General features: G+C 43.4%; 1 protein-coding gene across 9 annotated transcripts in view; it reads left to right on the top strand.

Annotated features, from left to right (window-relative positions):
• Positions 1-20,377, top strand: part of EPHA5 (EPH receptor A5) — a 253,669-nt gene that overhangs the window by 159,298 nt on the left and 73,994 nt on the right. For 6 of the 9 annotated variants that reach the window (XM_083473137.1, XM_083473133.1, XM_083473132.1 and 3 more), the window contains exon 5: positions 2,971-3,306. The exons of the other annotated variants lie outside the window; for them this stretch is intronic. In XM_083473137.1, coding sequence (XP_083329263.1) covers positions 2,971-3,306 — 336 coding nt within the window. The remainder of the gene's footprint in view (positions 1-2,970; positions 3,307-20,377) is intronic. 9 annotated transcript variants of the gene reach the window in all.

The raw sequence follows: 20,377 nt of genomic DNA, 5'->3' as shown, positions 1-20,377 counted from the left end.
ATAGCCAAATAACCAGAAAAAGGCAGCACAACAGGTTGATATGGAGTAGCTTTCCTTCATTTGAATGTAGCCAGTGGCGTAGCGTGGGTTGTCAGCACCCGGGGCAAGGCAAGTAATTTGCGCCCCCTAACTCGTGGATTTGCGCCCCCTAACCCTAACCCCCAGATGTTGTGCCCGGTGCGACCGGCCCCCCCTGCACCCCCCACGCTACGCCACTGAATGTAGCCAATGAGCATGAGTGTTTAGAGAGTCAATCAGGTGTTATGAGCCATCACACCTCAGAAATATACTTTCCCCAAAAGGTTTCCACAATCTTGGCCACTAGTGTAATTGCAGAGAAGCCTGCCTGCTTAAACATCCCTTAATGGCGGGCAATGCTCTGTCTCTGCCTTTGCCATTTAAGCTCTAGTACGCTATGTGAGCATGAGTTGGCTCTCAGGGACTTTTCATGCACTGAAAGTGTGAATGTGATGAGCATCTGGTTGAGGCTGCTCATATCATACAGGGAAATCCTTCAGGGAACTGGCATGTGGTTCCTATCTGAACGTACAGTTAGTGGATACCCACGGTTTGCTACAATGAAGAGCTTTTATGAGCATCTGCTCTACACATGGACCATATTCTGTGGGACATCAAAGTGGCAGAAGCTGTCAGCTGGTCCCCAATGAAGATTAGACAGCTTTCCCTTTCTCTTTTGTGCAAATCAGGTGACAAACTTGACAGGAAGGAGGTAACAAGGTTAGATCAGATTTAACTCTACTCACCCAACAGGCAATCCAGGGGTAGGCTAGCAAGGTGGCATCAAAGGCTGCAGGTCATGAATGAGTAGCTATGGCATTGCATTAAATGAATGCTACACACGGACACAGGTGGCGCTGTGGTCTAAACCACAGAGCCTAGGGCTTGCCGATCAGAAGGTCGGCGGTTCAAATCCCTGCGACGGGATGAGCTCCCGTTGTTCGGTCCCAGCTCCTGTCCACCTAGCAGTTCGAAAGCACGTCAAAGTGCAAGTAGATAAATAGGTACCGCTCCGGCGGGAAGGTAAACGGCGTTTCCATGTGCTGCTCTGGTTCACCAGAAGCGGCTTAGTCATGCTGGCCACATGACCCGGAAGCTGTACGCCGGCTCCCTCAGCCAGTAAAGCGAGATGAGCGCCGCAACCCCAGAGTCGTCTGCGACTGGACCTAATGGTTGGGGTCCCTTTACCTTTACCTTTTTACATTTCAAATAGGATTGGCCTGCATACAGTAGATCTCAAACATGCTATTGACGGAGATTCCACCTTCCCAACATATGCCTAAAGTGAAAGTATGAAGAATTCTAAAGTGCTATACCTTGGTTTGCAGCTGTGTTCTATGGAACCATAGGATGACCTCAGTTTGTTCCTGTTGCCCCCTTAACAATAGGCATCACTGACACCATTGTTAAAAAATCTCCTTTGGCTGCCCATCTACTACTGAGCCAGGTTCAAGGTCCTTGCAATAATTTACAAAGCCCAGAACAACTTAGATCCAGGGTACCTCAGGCATTGCTTAAACCCTTATATCCCAGCTTGATCACTGAGATTATCTGCTGGAGTAGTGTTGTCAGTTCCTTGAGTTGGAAAGGCTCCTTCGACAATTGCAAGAAACCGAACTTACGGTGTCAATGGCACAGTCATGTGGAATCCTCTGCTGATAGAGATTCTTCAGGCGCCTTCTGTTTCAATATTTATGCACATCCTGAAAACTTTTCTATTCCATCAGGGTTATTCAGGCAGCGAAGAACACATCTTCCCATCATTGCTAGCTGATTTCTGATTTTAATTTTCCATTTTTGTTTAAACGGATGGTTTCATAGATAATTGCTGCATGCTGCTCTGATATTTCTAACAAACAGTGGTGAGAATTAATTATATATTTATTGCAAATATATAAAGCAGGGGTGGGCCGCATTCCGGTGTCAGGCTGCTGACATAGCTCTGCTGCCTGTTGGTTGTGAGGATTCTTACAAAGACTCCGGCATGTCACTTGTTTCGTTGAGATAAGCAAGAATCCATTCTCAGGATAACTTCAACACAGTTTGGTTATGCCTTCACCGCTGAGAGACTCCGACTGTGCCCTCTTTATTCGAAAATGTAAAGCAGCTTAGTGGAACACCCACCAAGATAATCTTAGACAAGTCTTCTCCAGTTTTGTACCCTCTAGAAGTTTTTAACTAAGACTCCCATCAGCCCCAGCTAGTTGGCCATGCTGGCTGGGACTGATGGGAGATATAGTCCACACTAATGGAGAGCATCAGGTTGAAAAACGCCTGTCTTAGATGGACGGCTGGCTGATATAACATGAATTTCATGCTTCTTGACTGAAAAGTTTGAACCAGACAACATCCCAGCTCTGCTTTATGCCCTGAGTGGGGTTCGGTGGCCTCTGTGGGATGGAGCCAGGGCCCGTTGAAGACATTTTGGCACCTGAGGCAAGCCACAAAATGGTGACCTCACTCCCTACCCTTCCAGGGAAGAATGGTGCTTGAAGATCTGCGTCAGGAACAAGGAGGGAATGATGATCTGCATTGGGAACAAAGGGGGAGTGAAGGTCTACATTGCAAACAAGGGGGAGAGGAGACCAGCAGTGTCTCCTATTTGCCAAGATGTTGCCTTAGAGGTGAAATGAGGGGGACTGCCATAGAGGCAGCAGATCAGGCCCACAATGAGCATGCCACACCTGTTGCTGCTACCATGGCACTGGCATTGGAAGATGCAATCCTTGGAGGCTGGCTCTGCTGTTCTGTGGAACCTGCCACCCGAAACAGTCACCTCTCCTTGCCTCATGGGTGGGCCGGCCCTGGACGGGACCCACCGGCACTTAATGCTTTCCAAAGAACTGGGTTGGTTAGAATTTTTCCAATCCCTTAGACAGTATGTAAGCAAATGGGTTGGGAGGGACTTTGAATCTGATTCTTACCATGTGTTTTTCTCACTTTACACGCCAGGACCCCCCTCTGCTCCCCGGAGTGCCATCTCAAATGTTAACGAGACTAGTGTCTTTCTGGAATGGATTCCTCCTGCTGATACTGGTGGAAGGAAAGATGTGTCTTATTATATTGCATGCAAGAAGTGCAACTGGCACTCGGGTCTCTGTGAGGAGTGTGGTGGTCATGTCAGGTACCTCCCACAACAAAGCGGCCTGAGAAACACCTCTGTGATGATGGTGGACCTGCTTGCCCACACAAACTATACCTTTGAAATTGAGGCACTGAATGGTGTGTCCGACCAGAGTCCGGCTGCGAGGCAATTTGTGTCAGTCAATGTAACCACAAACCAGGCAGGTAAGTGCAAAGTTTCGCAACGGGATAATTAGGTTTTGTGGGTGGGTTTGCCAGGCGTGGAACAGGCCGGGTTGAGCACAGCTTGAAATCGCCGAGCTTGGCTTTTGATAATGAACTTGCGTTTTCTTCCCTTTTTTGTTTTTCTCTGGTTACATCACGTAAATTACTAAGCCACACAATATAAGAAATGTTTCCTCTCAGGGGCCCGTTTAATAGACCATGGAGTTACTTGTGCAGAGTATTTCTCATTCACTGTCAAATCAGTCATAAATGCAGCCATTTTCCCTTGTCGGTTAAAATCTAGATGTAGCTAAGATGCTTTTCAACAGCCTTTAAAGCAGTAGTTTGCACTTTTAAAAGATTGTTTGAAAGATAGTGACTTTTTAAAGTGTAGATTTGGCACTAAGAATACATTTGCAAGCTCCTAGCAGAAGACCAAGCATGATGGCTTGAGGGCAGCGTTTTCTAGAGTGTGGTCTGTGGACCATCAGTGGTCCAAAAGGTTCAGTCAGGTGGTCCTTGACTTGTCTGTGGATTTGTGATTGAAGAAAGGAAGATGACACATCCATCATGTTGAATAGTCATGCTGATTTTTAATGTTATTTTAATGTTTGTTTTATTTCTTATGCTGGCCTTCTATTGTATTACAGTTTGAATTATATGGAATTATGGTTCTGCAACAGGTTGAAAAATAACTAAGTGCTCCTCCAAGGACATCAGGAATTCTCCATGGCAGGGGAAAGTCAGGGAACCACTGCTTTAGGGTTTTTCATTTTTTTGCTATATTGCTACAGAAATTACATTGATGGGTCACCCCCCCCCCACTTTTTTAATGAGGGCTTGAATCCAGATGTGCTCTTGTGCAAGTGGAGATACTTTTCCTTACAATTCAAGGTTCTTGCATAAGGAAAGGACACCAAAATCCAGCAGACAACTTTTTTTGCTCTAAGTCCATGTTGTGTGACGTCTGCGGCAACAATTTTCAGGACAGCACTGCTGCCAGAAGTTGCTCTGCTGGAGTATCTCTGCATTCAGATTTCGTTATTGAAAACATGATGATAAAAGGGAGTAGGTTGAAAGAAATCCAATTTATGTTTGATAGCTAAGATCAGATTTCTGATCAGAGTGCCTCGATATTTAAGGGCTGGTGTGGTTTTGTTCAAACCAATTTTCAGAACAAGAATGTTGTGGAGTGGGGCAACATGGCCCCAAACTGTAGTTTGGTAGTAAAATGCAGTATATTTTATTGAAGGTCATAAAAATCTGTTGTTTAGTTATGGTTACTTGGACTTCAGTATGGCCTTTGAACAAATGGCCCAAACTTGTCGGAGAAGAATTTACTGGCTCCTTACTCTCATTTAGCTATCTTTTAAGTCCATAAAACCACACAGTAGCTTTAGAACATTTCCCTTCATATCAAAATCAAGTGCAGTATACCTGGGACTATTGCAACTGTTCACAAAGGATTATAATATTTTGTTGTTTTTGCAAACAATCCTTTTCATTCAGTGCAGAATTATTGCCAACTTCTTCGCAATAAATATAGTCAGTAAGATTTCTCTTGTTTATAGCTGATGAATGTCCATTACAGAACAGTGGTACCTCGGGTTACATATGCTTTGGGTTACAGACTCCGCTAACCCAGAAATAGTCCCTCGGCCAATAAAGCGAGATGAGCGCCGCAACCCCAGAGTCGGTCACGACTGGACCTAATGGTCAGGGGTCCCTTTACCTTTACCTTTAGTAGATAGTGTTAGGACAGGACTACAGGTGACACTAAACACAGAACTGCTTTGGAAAATGACAGCCTTTTCTAGATCTGCTGGGGCAGCACATCCTGTTTCACCACTTGCGGTGGCATGGAAACTGCCATCCTGCCCTGTCGTTGTCTGCTGCTGCCACCTCCTGCTCTGCCACCATCACATCTGCTGCTGGCGGAGAAGTGCCGCCACCATTGGCACCAGTTTCAGGCAAGATCGTGCCAGTTTGGGGTGAGAGCTTGCCCCAATGGGATGCAGTCTCACCCTAAATTGGAGGTGGAGGCAGGGTGCCCACAGTGTGGTGGTTTCTTCAGCCTGAGGCAGCAGCCTTGCCTTGCCTAATGGCTGGGCAGGCTCTGAGTTCTACACATGTCATTCTCTCCCCCACCGCATCCCTGTCAGCAGAAAACAGTGGGCAAATGCAAAGAAACACCCTAGTAAATGTGATGAAATGTACAGTGAGAAAGGGAGAACTTGGCATGGGGACTGCTGAGAGGAGTTGGGTTCCTCAGACAACCAGGTAGATGTCAGGTGAGCACTATTCCCTAGAATCATAGCTGTCAACCGTCCCTTATTTGGCGGGACAGTCCCTTATCCCAACGCTGTGTCCTGCTGCTGTCCCTTATTGATGATGTCCCTTAAATTTCCCGGGTTTCAAAGGAAGCAGCTCCTCTCCCTCCCTCCCTGCTGGCTAGGGAGGAGGGAGGCTCCAACTTTGTTGCTTGGCTGCGTTGCTCACCCAATAAGGAGTCTAAGAACGACTGGGGGGGTGGAGCTAGCATGCCTTGTGCTGATCAAATCGGCCACGTTGCCTGGGGACTCGCCTCTGCTCAGCGCTTCCCAGCGGAGATGTGACGGTGGTTTTTCTTGCTGCATCCCTTTTGCCGGGTTGCTGCGCTGTGGGAACCACCGCTTGAGGCTTCGTTTGGCTGCTGGCTGGGCTTTCTGCCTTTGGCTTGGAGAGGCTCAGAAGCTGAACATACCTGTGCCTGGAAAATCCCTTATTTTGGCTGCTGATCCCTTATTTTCAAGGCTGCTGGTCCCTTATTTTCAAATCTGTAAATTGACAGCTATGCCTAGAATACTGTGTCAAGTGCTGAGCACCCCAGTTCAAGAAAGATACTTGCAAACTAGCTTGTGTACAGAGGAGGGGCGACAAAGATGGTGGGGACTCTGGAGACTAAGTCCTGTGAGGAAAGGTTGAAGATATGTTTAGCCTGGAGAAGAGACAATTAAGAGAAGATGTGATAGCCATCTTCAAATGTTTGAATGTTCAAATGTTTGAATGACCACCTAGATGGTGGTGCTAGTCTGTTTTCTGTTGCTCCAGAAAACAAAACCAGTGGGTTTTAGTTACAAGAAAAAGGATTTGGAAGAGTTTGAGTTATCTGACAGAGAAACAGACTGCCTCAGAAAATGGCAGACTTTCCTTTGTGAGAGGTTTTTAAAGCAGAGGCTGCCTAGCCATCTATTAGGAATGCCATAGTGGTGGATGTCTGCACCAGCAGGGGATTGAACTAGATGACTTTTGAGATACTTTTCAACTCTATGATTCTTTGAAGCTCAGCAGATGGTCATGTTCATGTCGCTTTCCCCTCAGACTAGCCTACATCCCATTGTTTTTCTGAGAGCAAGATGGAATTATATACAAAGTACACCACCCTAAGCTTTGCAGATAAAGTTAGATATACCAATGTGAAGGGTTTCTAAAAAATGGAGGTACCATCAGACAACTTCCCCCTTTTGTGTAGAAGCTGGGCGTACCAAAGTTTGGTAGAAGACATTTCTCAGGACAAAGACATCTATTTTATATTGGCAGTGAGAAATGTTGTGCCTGAAAATTCAGACCATATGCCATGGTATTGGTCTGGCAGACTCACTGGTGTTGACAGAAAATTTGCTAGCCAGCACCGCAGATGGGGCACTACTTTACCATGTCAAGCCCAAGAAAATTCTTGTGAATTTCAGAATTTACAAAAGGCTCATGCATTAAGATTCTGTCTGCTCCAGATGTACATCGCAAGTGCAACTTTTGGTATAATTTGTTTTTTGGTTTTTGCAGGAAATATTTCATGAAAATTTGTCCTTTTCCTCGAATAATTTATGCCCCCCCCTTTTTCTTTTGTATAACTGGCACCCTTAATATGTCTTGCTTTCTTAATTTTAATTTTTGACTGCAAGGGGTATGTTAAGCATCTAGGAACCCAGATTGTACTGGAAATTGCAAGAACAAAACAACTGGATCATTTTCCAGACTGAAAAATATAACAATAAGCTGAATCATGTCTTTGAATAGCTAGCAGTAGAAGATCAGATGATAGAATCCATGAACGACTTTATTGTGAAAAGTTGATCAATTTAATGACTAATCTATGGTTCTCTGTACATTATTCAAATTGTTGTGACCATTTAGTAGCACTGTGAAAAGTAAGACTGGAAAGAGGTGTTCAGAGTCCAGTAAATTCATGTGCCAAGAAAATGTGGATTCTGCAATTGATGCAACATGTAACATAAGCAAATCTTTACATATTTCTGCTGAGGGTTTTTCAGTTTATTTAAATACATCATGTACCATCTTTCCTTGAATTATTTTTTATTTTTTTCACAAGATTTGGATGTCATGTGATTGTTAAAGTCAGCTTTAAAAATAATAATCTACTAACCCTTTACTCCTGCACCCAAGTGTGAATCCCCATTCTTGCTCACCGATAACCTTATTCAGCTACACCTCGGATGCCTGGCATTTCACTGGAGTTTACCCACAAAGTTTAAGCATCCATCAGCTTTAAAAGAAAGAATTGTGATTCTCAGACAGCTGGCTTCTGCACCTGACACCAATTCCCTGGGCTTGTGTGAAATCAGAGAAACAAGCCCTATTCACATACTCATAGAATTGTAGGGTTGGAAGGGACCCAAAGGGTCAATTATCCATGCGCCCCTTGAACACCAGCCCCGGCCCCTCTACCATTATCTTCCCTGTGTTGAGCAGACAGGCAGCCTGAAGGAGAATTGTAAGCACGGATGGCTGGTTGTTGTTGTTTAGTCATTTAGTCTGGCTCTTTGTGACCCCATGGACCAGAGCACGCCAGGCACTTCTGCCTTCCACTGCCTCCTGCAGTTTGGTCAGAATCATACTGGTAGCTTCGAGAACACTATCCAACCATCTCATCCTCTGTCATCCCCTTCTCCTTGTGCCCTCCATCTTTGCCAACATCAGGGTCTTTTCCAGGGAGTCTTCTCTTCTCATGAGGTGGCCAAAGTATTGGAGCCTCAGCTTCACAATCTGTCCTTCCAGTGAGCACTCAGGGCTGATTTCCTTAAGAATGGAGAGGTTTGATCTTCCTGCAGTCCATGGGACTCTCAAGAGTCTCCTCCAGCAGCATAATTCAAAAGCATCAATTCCTTGGCGATCAGCCTTCTTTATGGTCCAGCTCTCACTTCCATACATCACTACTGGGAAGACCATAGCTTTAACTATACAGACCTTTGTTGGGAAGGTGACGTCTCTGCTTTTTAAGATGCTGTCTAGGTTTTCATCACTTTTCTCCCAAGAAGCAGGCGTTTTTTTAATTTCATGACTGCTGTCACCATCTGCAGTGATCATGGAGCCCAAGAAAGTAAAATCTCTCACTGCCTCTATTTCTTCCCCTTCTATTTGCCAGGAGGTGATGGTCCCAGTGGCCAAGATCTTAGTTTTTTTGTTGTTGAGCTTCAGACCATATTTTGCGCTCTCCTCTTTCACCCTCATTAAAAGGTTCTTTAATTCCTCCTCACTTTCTGCCATCAAGGTTATGTCATCTGCATATCTGTGGTTGTTGATATTTCTTCCGGCAATCTTAATTCTGGCTTGGGATGGCTGGACATGGTTACAATCATCCCTGCAACTGGGTCCCTGGTTGTGGAGAGATCAGGGGCAGAGGAAGCAGGACTGGCCTGCTCAGCCCTATAGCCCATCCATATATACAGATTAAGATGTCCTGGGTTGGGTTTTAGCTTCTGTCCATTGTGGCATCCTTCTGAGCCAGAAACGAAGGTTCTGCCATCAGGGGTCACCATCGGCTCAAGTGTTGAGCCGGGTACCAGAAGATGATGGAGAACCAGCTCAGCTCCCTCAGTGACACACGCTGCACCAGTTTCCCAGTGGCTTCATGGAAAGAACACCCTTCCCATGTGTAAGCCTGGAACACTGAGACTGGAAGTGGATAATACAAGATGCATGCTGATGCCACATAGCAGCTGCTCACCTCCTCATCCTTTTCCATCAGTTAATGCCATGTGATGTGATGTCGCCATGCTGCGAGTCTCCTCATCCATGCTCTGTTTCACCGGCTTCTGCTAGAAGTGGCAGGGAAACACACTGCGCAGAAGCATCACATCTTACTTCTTTGATGTTCGTCAGGAGGAGAGGAAGGGCTGGGTGCTGTTTTCAGTGGCACCCACATACGTGCCATAACATCTAACATTGGCTGAAGAAGTCTTCCTTTAAGCAGAGGCTTGACAACCATATGTCAGGAGTGCTCTGATGGTGTTTCCTGCTTGGCAGGGGGTTGGACTCGATGGCCCTTGTGGTCTCTTCCAACTCTATGATTCTATGATCCTACGCCAGAAGGTTTGGGACTATGTGCTTCTCTCAGGATACTAAAAGACGGCACTTTTGTGAAAACAGTATTCCTTTTATTTTTATTTTTATCAATTTGACAAGCACTACCTTTTGCCAAGTCCCAAACTCCACAGATCTATGCAAATATGTATAATGATATTCTAGGGGTCCAATGTAAACAAGATTGGCAGGGGGGGAAGGTGTCCAACTTGTTGTTTCTTTTCTGAAAATTATCTCCCCGGTGACTCTTCTCCTGTGAGGATTATGATGTGCTGAGTACCCCTTCCTTAGCTGCTTCCTCACTTCCAGTCACACTCCCTGTAAACAGATTTTCTTGTTTCAGAGACTGTCTGGCTACTCTTACATACATTTGTGATCAATGAATGTGCTTCAGTTGGTTTTTTGCAAGTCTGTGATAGCCTTCAACTGCTTCTGAAGAGCAGTGTATAATGTAGAAGCAAAGATTTCTGAGATTTTTCTTTTCCCCATCTAAAAATGTAAAAGCTTGCTAACCCCCTCCTGTTATTTCCTGCCACCCCAGGTAAATTTTCCTCTACAGATCAAGACCATCATCCTTTCACACACAACCCACCCCAAAAAACAAACAAACAGGTTTTGTGTCCTAGTTTACAATTCTTTTAGAAAAATTATATATATATATTCAGTTTTACAGTTTTATATTCAACACAATCATCAGTATCACACAAATAAATAAAATAATAAAAATCCTCCTTCCAGTATTTTATTTATTTTATTTTGTTTCGACTACGGCAGACCAACATGGCTACCTACTTGTAACACACACAAAAATGTAAATCCAAATATCCCCCCCCCCCATGTCTTCCCTCAACCTTCTCTTCTGGTTCTTTAGATATTTGCTTTTCCTGCTTATTTTATTCTGCATTATTTTTGTAGTCTTTTCATTAACTGTTCTTATACTTTTATATTTTTATCCTTTTTATACCATATATTTTCAATTACATCTTACATTTTGTTGTTTTCCCAATAATTGCACCTTAACCTTTTCGCTTGTTTTCTTAATTGTATTTACTCAAACGCTGCTATTGAGTCCACTTCTTTACAATGTTTCTGTATATACATCACAAACGATTCCCAATCTTTTAAAAAGTCTCTTTTGTCCTTATCTCTAAGTTTTCTCGTGAGCTTTGCCATTTCAGCAGATTCCATCCATTTTGCTTGCCATTCATTCGTTGGTGTCTTGTCATCTTTCCATTTTGGGGCTTGTAATATCCTAGCCGCTGTTGTGGCATGCATAAATAGTTTCTTCCACTCTTTTGGCAAGTCTTGACCTGGTTTACAAATTTATTGTACAAATAAATGAGCATAGACAATCTTTTGAATCACCTTTCAGTCTTCCATTTGTATATATCTGTGTTCTCATTTGCCCTTTTATCTTTTTTTTGGGGGGGGGGCAAAGGGATTGTTAAAAAGGTAAAGGTAAAGGACCTCTGACAGTTCAGTCCAGTTGCGAACAACTCTGGGGTTGCGGTGCTCATCTCGCTTTACTGGCCAAGGGAGCTGGCGTTTGTCCGCAGACAGTTTTTCCAGGTCATGCGGCCAGCATGACTAAGCCGCTTTTGGCGAAAGCAGAGCAGTGCATGGAAACACTGTTTACCTTCCCGCCGGAGCAGTCCCTATTTATCTACTTGCACTTTGACGTGCTTTTGAACTGCTAGGTTGGCAGGAGGTGGGACAGAGCAACAGGAGCTCACCCCGTCGTGGGGATTTGAACTGCTGGCCTTCCGATTGGCTCTGTGGTTTAACCCACAGTGCCACCAGCGTCCCTAAGGGAGTGATAAAATTCCTCATTTTTTGACAGTGTAGGAGTGGCCATCCTCTTTGGCAGCAACTTACCGTATTTTTTTGCCCTATAAGACGCACTTTTCCCCCTCCAAAAATGAAGGGGAAATGTGTGTGCGTCCTATGGGGCGAATGCAGGCTTTCGCTGAAGCCTGGAGAGCGAGAGGGGTCGGTGCGCACCGACCCCTCTCGCTCTCCAGGCTTCGCGGACCTCTCCGCAAGCAGCGGGAGCGCTCCCGCTGCTTGTGGAGAGTTGCCTGCATGCCAAAGCCTGCGCGCGCTGCGATCAGCGCGTCCAGGCTTCGCGGACCTCTCCGCAAGCAGCGGAAGCGCTCCTGCTGCTTGCGGAGAGTTGCTGGCATGCCGAAGCCTGCGCACGCTGGGATCAGCCATCCAGGCTTCGCGGACCTCTCCGCAAGCAGCGGGAGCCAGCGCTGGGCTCCCACGGCTTGCAGAGAGCTGCCTGTTTGGGGGCTGGGGTCGGGGGAAGCTTGGGCCTCCCCCGCCCCAGCCCTGCACCTGGGGGGGAAATAATTTTTCCCTTTATTTCCCCCCCCCCCCCAAAAAAACTAGGTGTGCCTTATGGGACGGTGCGTCCTATAGGGCGAAAAATACAGTAGTATTTCAAAGTTGTTCCAAGTGCTCTGTGGAGCCACACGGAGGGCTATAATCTGCTCACCACACAAAACAATAAACACACACCTTTCCCTTCCCACTACCACCAGAGAGGGAAAAGACCACACCAACAACTGAATTTAATCGGGAAAAGCACGCCTGCTGAAATGCACAGGATATTTTAAAAGTGTAGCTGCCTTGCATTATATAGTGATATCTAGTGAGGCTTGAGAATGAAAAGAACTACCGGTAAGTGCTGTTTTATGCCAGCGTGTTGCAGCTTTTAATTCTGCATTGTGTTTTATTACAAGGGAGAACCTGCAGTTGGTGTACCCCCCACGGAAATGTTTTAGTTTCGTTTTGTTGTACATTGCTTGGAACAAACCTTGGAAAGGCCATGAATAAATTTTAAATAGATGCAGATGAAAACATGAGCAGGATTTTAATCTCACTTGCAATGTAACAAATACTATGGACAATATGGATAGATATAAAATATAGATTATGAAATAATATGCAGTTGAAAATGTAGACAATAGGACCCATGGAGGGGATGGGGGGGGGGAAGTCTCGAGATTCAGAGAAATCTCTTTATATGGATATGTGTGTGGTTTTGTTATACATTTATATCTGTAAAATCAAATAAAAATGATTTTTATAAAGAAATTTTAAATAGTCTTAGGGCACCTCAAAGATGCACAAATTTATTATGGGATAAGAAAGAAGCTTCACTTATTAAATGGAAAAAATAAAACTACAAAGGCTAGGATCCAAATATTCAGTGCTACATATGTCTACTACCTTGTACAGTGGTGCCCCGCAAGACGAATGCCTCGCAAGACGGAAAACTCGCTAGATGAAAGAGTTTTCCGTTTTGGAGGTGCTTCGCAAAACAAATTTCCTATGGGCTTGCTTCGCAAGACGACAATGTCTTGCGAGTTCCTGCTGGTTTTTTTTCCCTCCCCCCCCTTTTTCTAAGCCGCTAAGATGCTTATCAGCTGATCCGATCAGCAGATAAGCCGCTAAAAGCCGCTAATAGCGCTAATAGCGCTAATCCGCTAATCCTTCAATGGGCTTGCTTCACAAGACGAAAAAACCGCTAGACGAAGAGAATCACAGAACGGATTCTTTTCGTCTTGCGAGGCACCACTGTATATGCTTTCCTTTCATGGTACATGAGATATCTGTGCTGTATCACAAATAGATTTTGGTAAGGGGGCCTCTCAAAACAGTTTGCAGTGCTGCTGCCTGAGAAACACAAACCTAAACCCACCTTCAGGATGTGAAGCCAGTTACACTGTTCATAGAATCTTGTCCATAAAGCATAATTTTAAAAGCATCCCAGACAACTGGATAGTTGACTTGGTTAGAGCATGGTGCTGGTCAGTTTGAGGGTTCAGTTCTCATATGAGCTTCATATTCCTGCGTTGCTGGGGGTTAGACTAGATAATCCTCAGAGTCCCTTCCAACTCTACAATTCTATGAGATCCCATGGAAATTTTTGCAAGTGTGCACACGACAGTTTGCCATCATTTCCCTCCTTTTCTTAAATGCAAAATATTGCCGCTTCAAAAACATTTCTATTGTTTATGTGCTTTCCTTTGAAAAGCAAAACTACCAATGGAAAACATGGAAGTTAATCCCACATGCAGCCAATAATGTTTTTTTAAAAAAATTCAGAAATAAGATATCACATGAAATCATTTGCAACATCAACACCCATTTTTGCATGTCAAATCTTCATCACAAGCCATCTGACGCTTGAGTTGCAAGTTCATCCCCACTCCAGATGGTAGAATGTCTGTTACCAATGAATTATGGATCAGATGAATACTTTATGATTTTATTTATAACTCCCTTGTTGGTAATTGGTTTCTCTTAGTTGGTTACCAAGCTTTAAACAATCCTTAGATATCTAGTGATGCACAATATGTATGGCATTAAATTAAGAGCTTGGAGCCCAGAAAATTTAGCAATGGTTATTCTGTTGTCCAAGTCCCTTTTATACAGTTGGGCAGGTTGATTTAATGGCTTGGATGCAGTCATACTTAGAGTAGACCCACTAAAATCAAATTGAGTTAGTAATGACTCATGCCCCATTAATTTCAGTGGATCACTCTGTGTGTAACTAGGTCTGGATCCAAACCTATGTATTCAGTACTTTTGAGCCCTGTTTCCTGTAGAAAGGCGTGATAATTTGACACACTTCATTCTTTTGTATTCTTAGCGCTAACTTTCACCAGCATCAGCAAACCGATCACAAAGTGAGCGCCGTTGGGCTGTAGTGGTTTGTGTGTAAACATAAACATATAAGAAATAATGTTTATAACTTGCTAAGCCTGCCAATATAATTCCTTTTATGTTTTCAGAAGGCTGATTTTGCCAGAAAATCTACCATTTGATTCACCAGTGTTGCAGTATGTGTCTGTGTGTGTGTATGTATGTATGTATGTGTATGTGTGTATGTATATATATATAAAACCCTGACAGTTTCGGCTTCTCTTGCCTTATTTACTGTAGATCTTTCTCTACTATTGATCCTGGCACTTCTTTTGAGGACATATCATTGTGGCGTCAGCATAGCAGAGCCCTAGGCTTAAAAAGGTGTGAAGCACTGAATGACAAACAAAACCAACATTCTTATCGTCAGTCATGGTAACACATTATTGGGAACCACTGGTTCAACTTTTTGGACGATGGTAGCGTGCCAAGTGATTTTCTGGTGGCGATAGCCAAGCCTTTACCTGTGATTGGCTGAGTTGTCCTACTGTTACGAAGGGTGCCCTGGAAGGCAGAGTCACCCCAGCTGACAGTGGGGAGTGCTCATATTTTGGGGTGGGGGCACAACAAAAAGATAGATAGGGTTGAAAGGGGTAGCAATGCTAGACATAGCCAGGGAGCCTAATAATAATAATAATAATAATAATAATAATAATAATAATAATAATAAATTTTATTTATATCCCGCCCTCCCCAGCCGAAGCCGGGCTCAGGGCGGCTAACAACAATAAAACTGTACAACAGTACAACACAACACTCTAAAATCATTCATTATAAAATTAATTAATTCAAGCCACTGGCAACCATTGGGCCAGAGCTCCGCGAAGATTGCCAAGGGAGGGAGTCAGGCTGTGCCCTGGCCAAAGGCCTGGTGGAACAGCTCTGTCTTGCAGGCCCTGCCGAAAGATGTCAAGTCCCGCAGGGCCCTGGTCTCTTGTGACAGAGTGTTCCACCAGATCGGAGCCACAGCCGAAAAAGCCCTGGCTCTAGTTGAGGCCAGCCTAACCTCTCTGTGGCCTGGGACCTTCAAGATGTTTTTTATTTGAGGACCATAAGTTTCTCTGTGGGATATACCAGGAGAGGCGGTCCCGTAGGTACGAGAGTGATAAAGAGCCTTAGGGATCCCAGGGAGGGAGATTTAGAAGAGGAAGTGGAATGATGATCTATTCCCTTTGTCTAATTCTACATGCCAGTCAGCTGAGGGCAGGAGGAGGGGAACTCAATGGGTGATCAAAAGAATAGACAGGGAAGAACGTGCATGCCACTGGGAGGAGCAGGGAAACATTCAAGGCCACATATTGATTTGAGCAACCTAAACTTTGCCATTAAAACATAATTGTAAGACCATCCCCAATCGATAGTGTTCATAAGTACATTAAGATTCCAGTCGTCTGAGAAATTTGTACTGAAGGATGGGCTGCTAAATACCGTTTTGTAAGAAGGAGGAAAACCCAACTTTGCATAGGGGCTGTTTAAACATACATCAAAGATGCCCTATAGTGAGTTTGATTATTGATCCATCTAGTGCAGTATTCGCTATTCTGATCCCTGAGCAGTTCTCCTGTGTCTCAGGGAGGGAAGTTGTTCCCAACTGAATTCTTTTTGCTGGGACCTTGAAACTGGAAACTTCTGCGTGCAAGACAAATGATGTACAAACTTAGCTACTGTTCTACCTCTGCTGTAGATTGCTTAATATTGCTGCCCATTTTCTGAGTCTTCACTGCCTCATGTGCGCTGCCTGATTGTCTTCTAGCATATTTGTCCAGTTAGCCTTGTCTCTGTTTTCCTCTGCATGCAAGATTTCAACGTCCTTGCTCCCCAAGGTATTCTTGAATGAAGCCCTCTTTGCTGCAATGTGGGTCCCCATATTTGACTGTCTGGAAGGCTCAGCTTGCTTCAGTAACCTCAGAATTGAGAAGCAGCTGAGACCTCTTGGTGTGTCTGGCCGCACTGACAGGATGATAGATGTATGTCCCAGCGAATCTGTACCTAGCAATCTTTCCAGCTATTTGCTTTGCGTTCAACACACAAACGAACTCAGTCGATTGCATTTCATGCCACCTTGTATTTTCTGTTGCTCAGTCAAGTTGAGAACTCCATAATGTTGTTCAGACTTTGTATTCTTTTGTTCCCAGGTGCTCTGAATAGGAAATAAGCCTGGTATGCTCCAGTCCTTTTCTCTGATTGTACATGGCATGTTTGTGCCAAAGGTATTTCAGCGACTGCTAGTTGTGGCTTTTCAAAAGTGTTTCAGCCTTCTATGGTCACTAGTCATTATGATCTTTCATCATCATAGCATTTTCTAGGATCCTCTATCATCTATCTATCTATCTATCTATCTATCTTATCTATCTATATCTTTCTATCTATATCTATCTATCATCATCTATCTATCCAAATATATCATCTATCTATATCTATCTATCTATCTCTATCTATCTATCTATCATCTATCTATCTATCATCTATCTATCTATCTATCATCATCATCTATCCAAATATATCATCTATCTATATCTATCTATCATCTATCTATCATCTATCTATCTATCTATCTATCTATCTATCTATCTATCTATCTATCTGTCATCTATCTATCTCTATCTATCATCTATCTATCTAATCTATCTATCTATCTATCATCTATCTATCTATCTATCTATCTATCAATCATCTATCTATCATCTATCTATCTATCTATCTATCTATCTATCTATCTAGCTATCTATCTATCTATCATCTATCATCTATCATCTACCTATCTCTATTATCTCCATCCATCCATCCATTATTTGGAATGCAAGTTTTAAGACATCCCTCTGGAGTTCCTCATAAACCCTTTTTGCGGAAACAAAAATGTATTTTGCACCTTTCCTTCCTAACTGAAAACAACTGTGGGTGGGCTAAAGCTAGTGTTCAAATTATGTTCTGTGTATATACTAAATTTCATTCCAGTGTACCAATATTTAATGGAGAATTGGTTCTGAACAAAGAAATGGAGAGTGTCAAAAATTCACTCCCAGTTAAACCAGTAACCTGATTTAGCTTGGCTAACACATGCTTTCCCTTCGTAGAATTTCCTAGAATTTGTGCCTTGACTCTAACCAGTTACATGCTTGCCGTGATGGTCTAGTAAGCCCTACAGGGTTATCTTTTGTCAGCGAAGAGTGTGATGAATTTTAGTACTGATAGATGAGCCTTCTGCTGTATAGGATAGGAATGGTGGTGTCACAGTCAACAGTCACTAATTCTAGTGGGACTGACACGGACTTCCTCTGCCTTTCACATCCTTTGGGGTGGGTGGGTTTCAATGTAGCTATCAAATATGAAGTCAATCTGCTGCATTTCACAAATATGAGTACCATACTGCCGCACACTTTCAAACGTGTCATTCAAACTTGACGAGATGTCTTGCCTGTTGTCTTCCTAATTGTAGGCATAAAATCAACAATGCATTCTGGAAGCAGAGATGTGTGCTTGTGAATGAGTAGTCAGGCCAGTTCTGATAACAGAATGCATTTAGCTAGAGTGAGAGGGGGTGTTGTTGGCAACAGAAGAAACTTCAGAAATTGCTAGCAGACATTTTAAAGTTTGATTTACTGCCAGTCAACAGTTTGTTCAACTCTTCTGTTGCAATGTCAGCTATTTTCTGAGCACCTAACACGTGTCTTTTCCTTCTGTTTTGCTTGAAGTTTTATTGATATGCTCATTGAACAATGTGATGTATGAAGCCAAAGTGAGCAGCTTCACTTTCTTGACTTAGTCGATGTGTTGATGTTGTTGTTAATTTTGTTAACTACCCTGTCGTTTTCAATGCAAGAACCTAAAAGCTGCAACTGTATGGAGTTCTCGCTTCGTGACAAAATTGTGCGGCTTGGCTACATTCCGCACATTGTAAGGATTTCCCCTTTGTGCCTGGGCTGTTCTTAAGTGCAACTCTTGGTGTGTATTCCCAGTCATAGAATAGAATCATAGAATCATAGAGTTGATTCTATGATTCTATTCTATGACTGGGAATACACAATCATCTCAGAATGTTTCACAGTGGCACTTTTCTGCATTTGTGACTTGTCAAAAGTTGTTGCAGACAGCTGAAGCCTCATGATGGATCAGCTGCTATTGAGAACTATAATTCAATCCAACTTGTTTATCCAGTTATGGCCTTACTACTCCTCTGGGATCTTTGTACTGTTCGCTCCAAATTTACGTCAGGAGGAACTGCATTGAAAAGTCCTTGTTCTGCTTCAGAACAAAATGGCCGGCTTAAAACTTTTTGTAAATACCATGGTGATCAGCTTTAAGTTGTCCTATTTTCTCAGTGTACATTTTTTTCTCAGTGTAACCTTTTATAACTAATGCTGCCGTAATCGTGAAATAATACTTTGCCTTCTCTGAAGGTGACCTTCCCAGCCATCTTCTCTGTCTGAAGGAATGAGGCTGTCAGCGAATGATCAAAAACTGCTCCCAATGAACACACATTTGTGATTTCTTTTTGAAAGTCTCTGAGAATTCACGAAAGCCATGTTTTAGTTCATTCATTATGGAAAAGGGACCACATAAAAATGTTCCTATTGCTGTACAGAATTGCTTTCACTGAATAGCATTCCCCAATGCCCAGCTGCATGAGGAACACCCAGATATTTACTACTTTCCATTGCCATCCAAAATGAATCCCATTTCATAGGTTGTATTGTTTCAGCTAAGATTGCCATTCCACAGAGATCCCTCACATAATGCAAACCATTCATTACTGACTCTACCACACTGATGCAAAGAGATCTTAGTTCCCACAAAAGCATCAGGAACTCGACTTGCACAGAAGTAGTTCCCTGCACAGTCCTGCAAAACCTTGGCTGTGTGAAAAATAACTCTCAGGCCATACATTGTGTTTTTGTTGTTGTTAATGAACAATTCCCGATTTCATTTTACCCAACTTATTTTCCGAACACCTAAAATGTGTCTTTCCACTTGTTACTAAACTTGGAATCACATATCGAATCCCCGCGATGGGGTGAGCTCCCGTTGCTCGGTCCCAGCTCCTGCCAATCTAGCAGTTTGAAAGCACGTCAAAGTGCAAGTAGATAAATAGGTACCGCTCCGACGGGAAGGTAAACGGCGTTTTCATGCGCTGCTCTGGTTCCGGTGTTCCGTTGCACCAGTCATGCTGGCCATATGACCCAGAAAAAGTGTCAGCAGACAAACGTCGGCTCCCTCATCCTGTAAAGCGAGATGAGCACAACAACCCCAGAGTCGTCTGCAACTGGACTTAGCTGTCAGGGGTCCTTTACCTTTACCTTTAAAAGTATAGTCTGACAGAAATTCCTATGAATGTAGGTACTATGGTTTATGAGATAGGTAGTGCATGTGAACAACCAGCAGCCATATTGGAAAATGGCTTCCACAATGCAGCAAGTCAACACCCACCCACCCTTACCAAACTATGTCTTCTGTGTCATCCTAATGGAAATGTCTGCCAATAATAACTTTTCTATGGAAGTGTGTTAAAAGGGTTATATATTCCACCATAGGCCTTGATGCTATCAGCCTGCTGTTGAGATCCAACAGCCCCCGCCCCACTTTAAAGCCTTGAAATATGTAATTTGATTTCAAAATAACTCCAGTTTAACATTTTGTGGAAACCACATTCCTCTAACACAAAAATTATGTACACTGGTCTCTATACCATTAAGAAGCAAACAGACCTGTGGCATGTGATTTAGTAAATCATCCAGCCAACAAAATAAGCAATCTTCGTTGGGCTAATTACCTATTTGGATGACCTGGAAGAAGGAAGAAAAAAGCAGAAAAAGCGAAACAGAAACCTAAAATGCTTAGGTAACATACTGGTCTCATAGTCAATAATGGTACATTGAGATACAGCCATAGAGCAATTGGCTTTCTCCACCTGTCTCCCCAAACAAATAAGAAATAAGAAATCAGTGTTGCAAGATTGCAGGGAGTGTGAACATCTATGTCAAAATAAAATTAAAATGGA

This window comes from Podarcis liolepis (assembly GCF_965112155.1).
Source record: "Podarcis liolepis genome assembly, chromosome: 13".
Classification (NCBI taxonomy): Eukaryota; Metazoa; Chordata; class Lepidosauria; order Squamata; family Lacertidae; genus Podarcis; species Podarcis liolepis.
The sequence above is the reverse complement of the archived record's forward strand: the minus strand, read 5'-3'. Positions and strand labels throughout refer to the sequence as shown.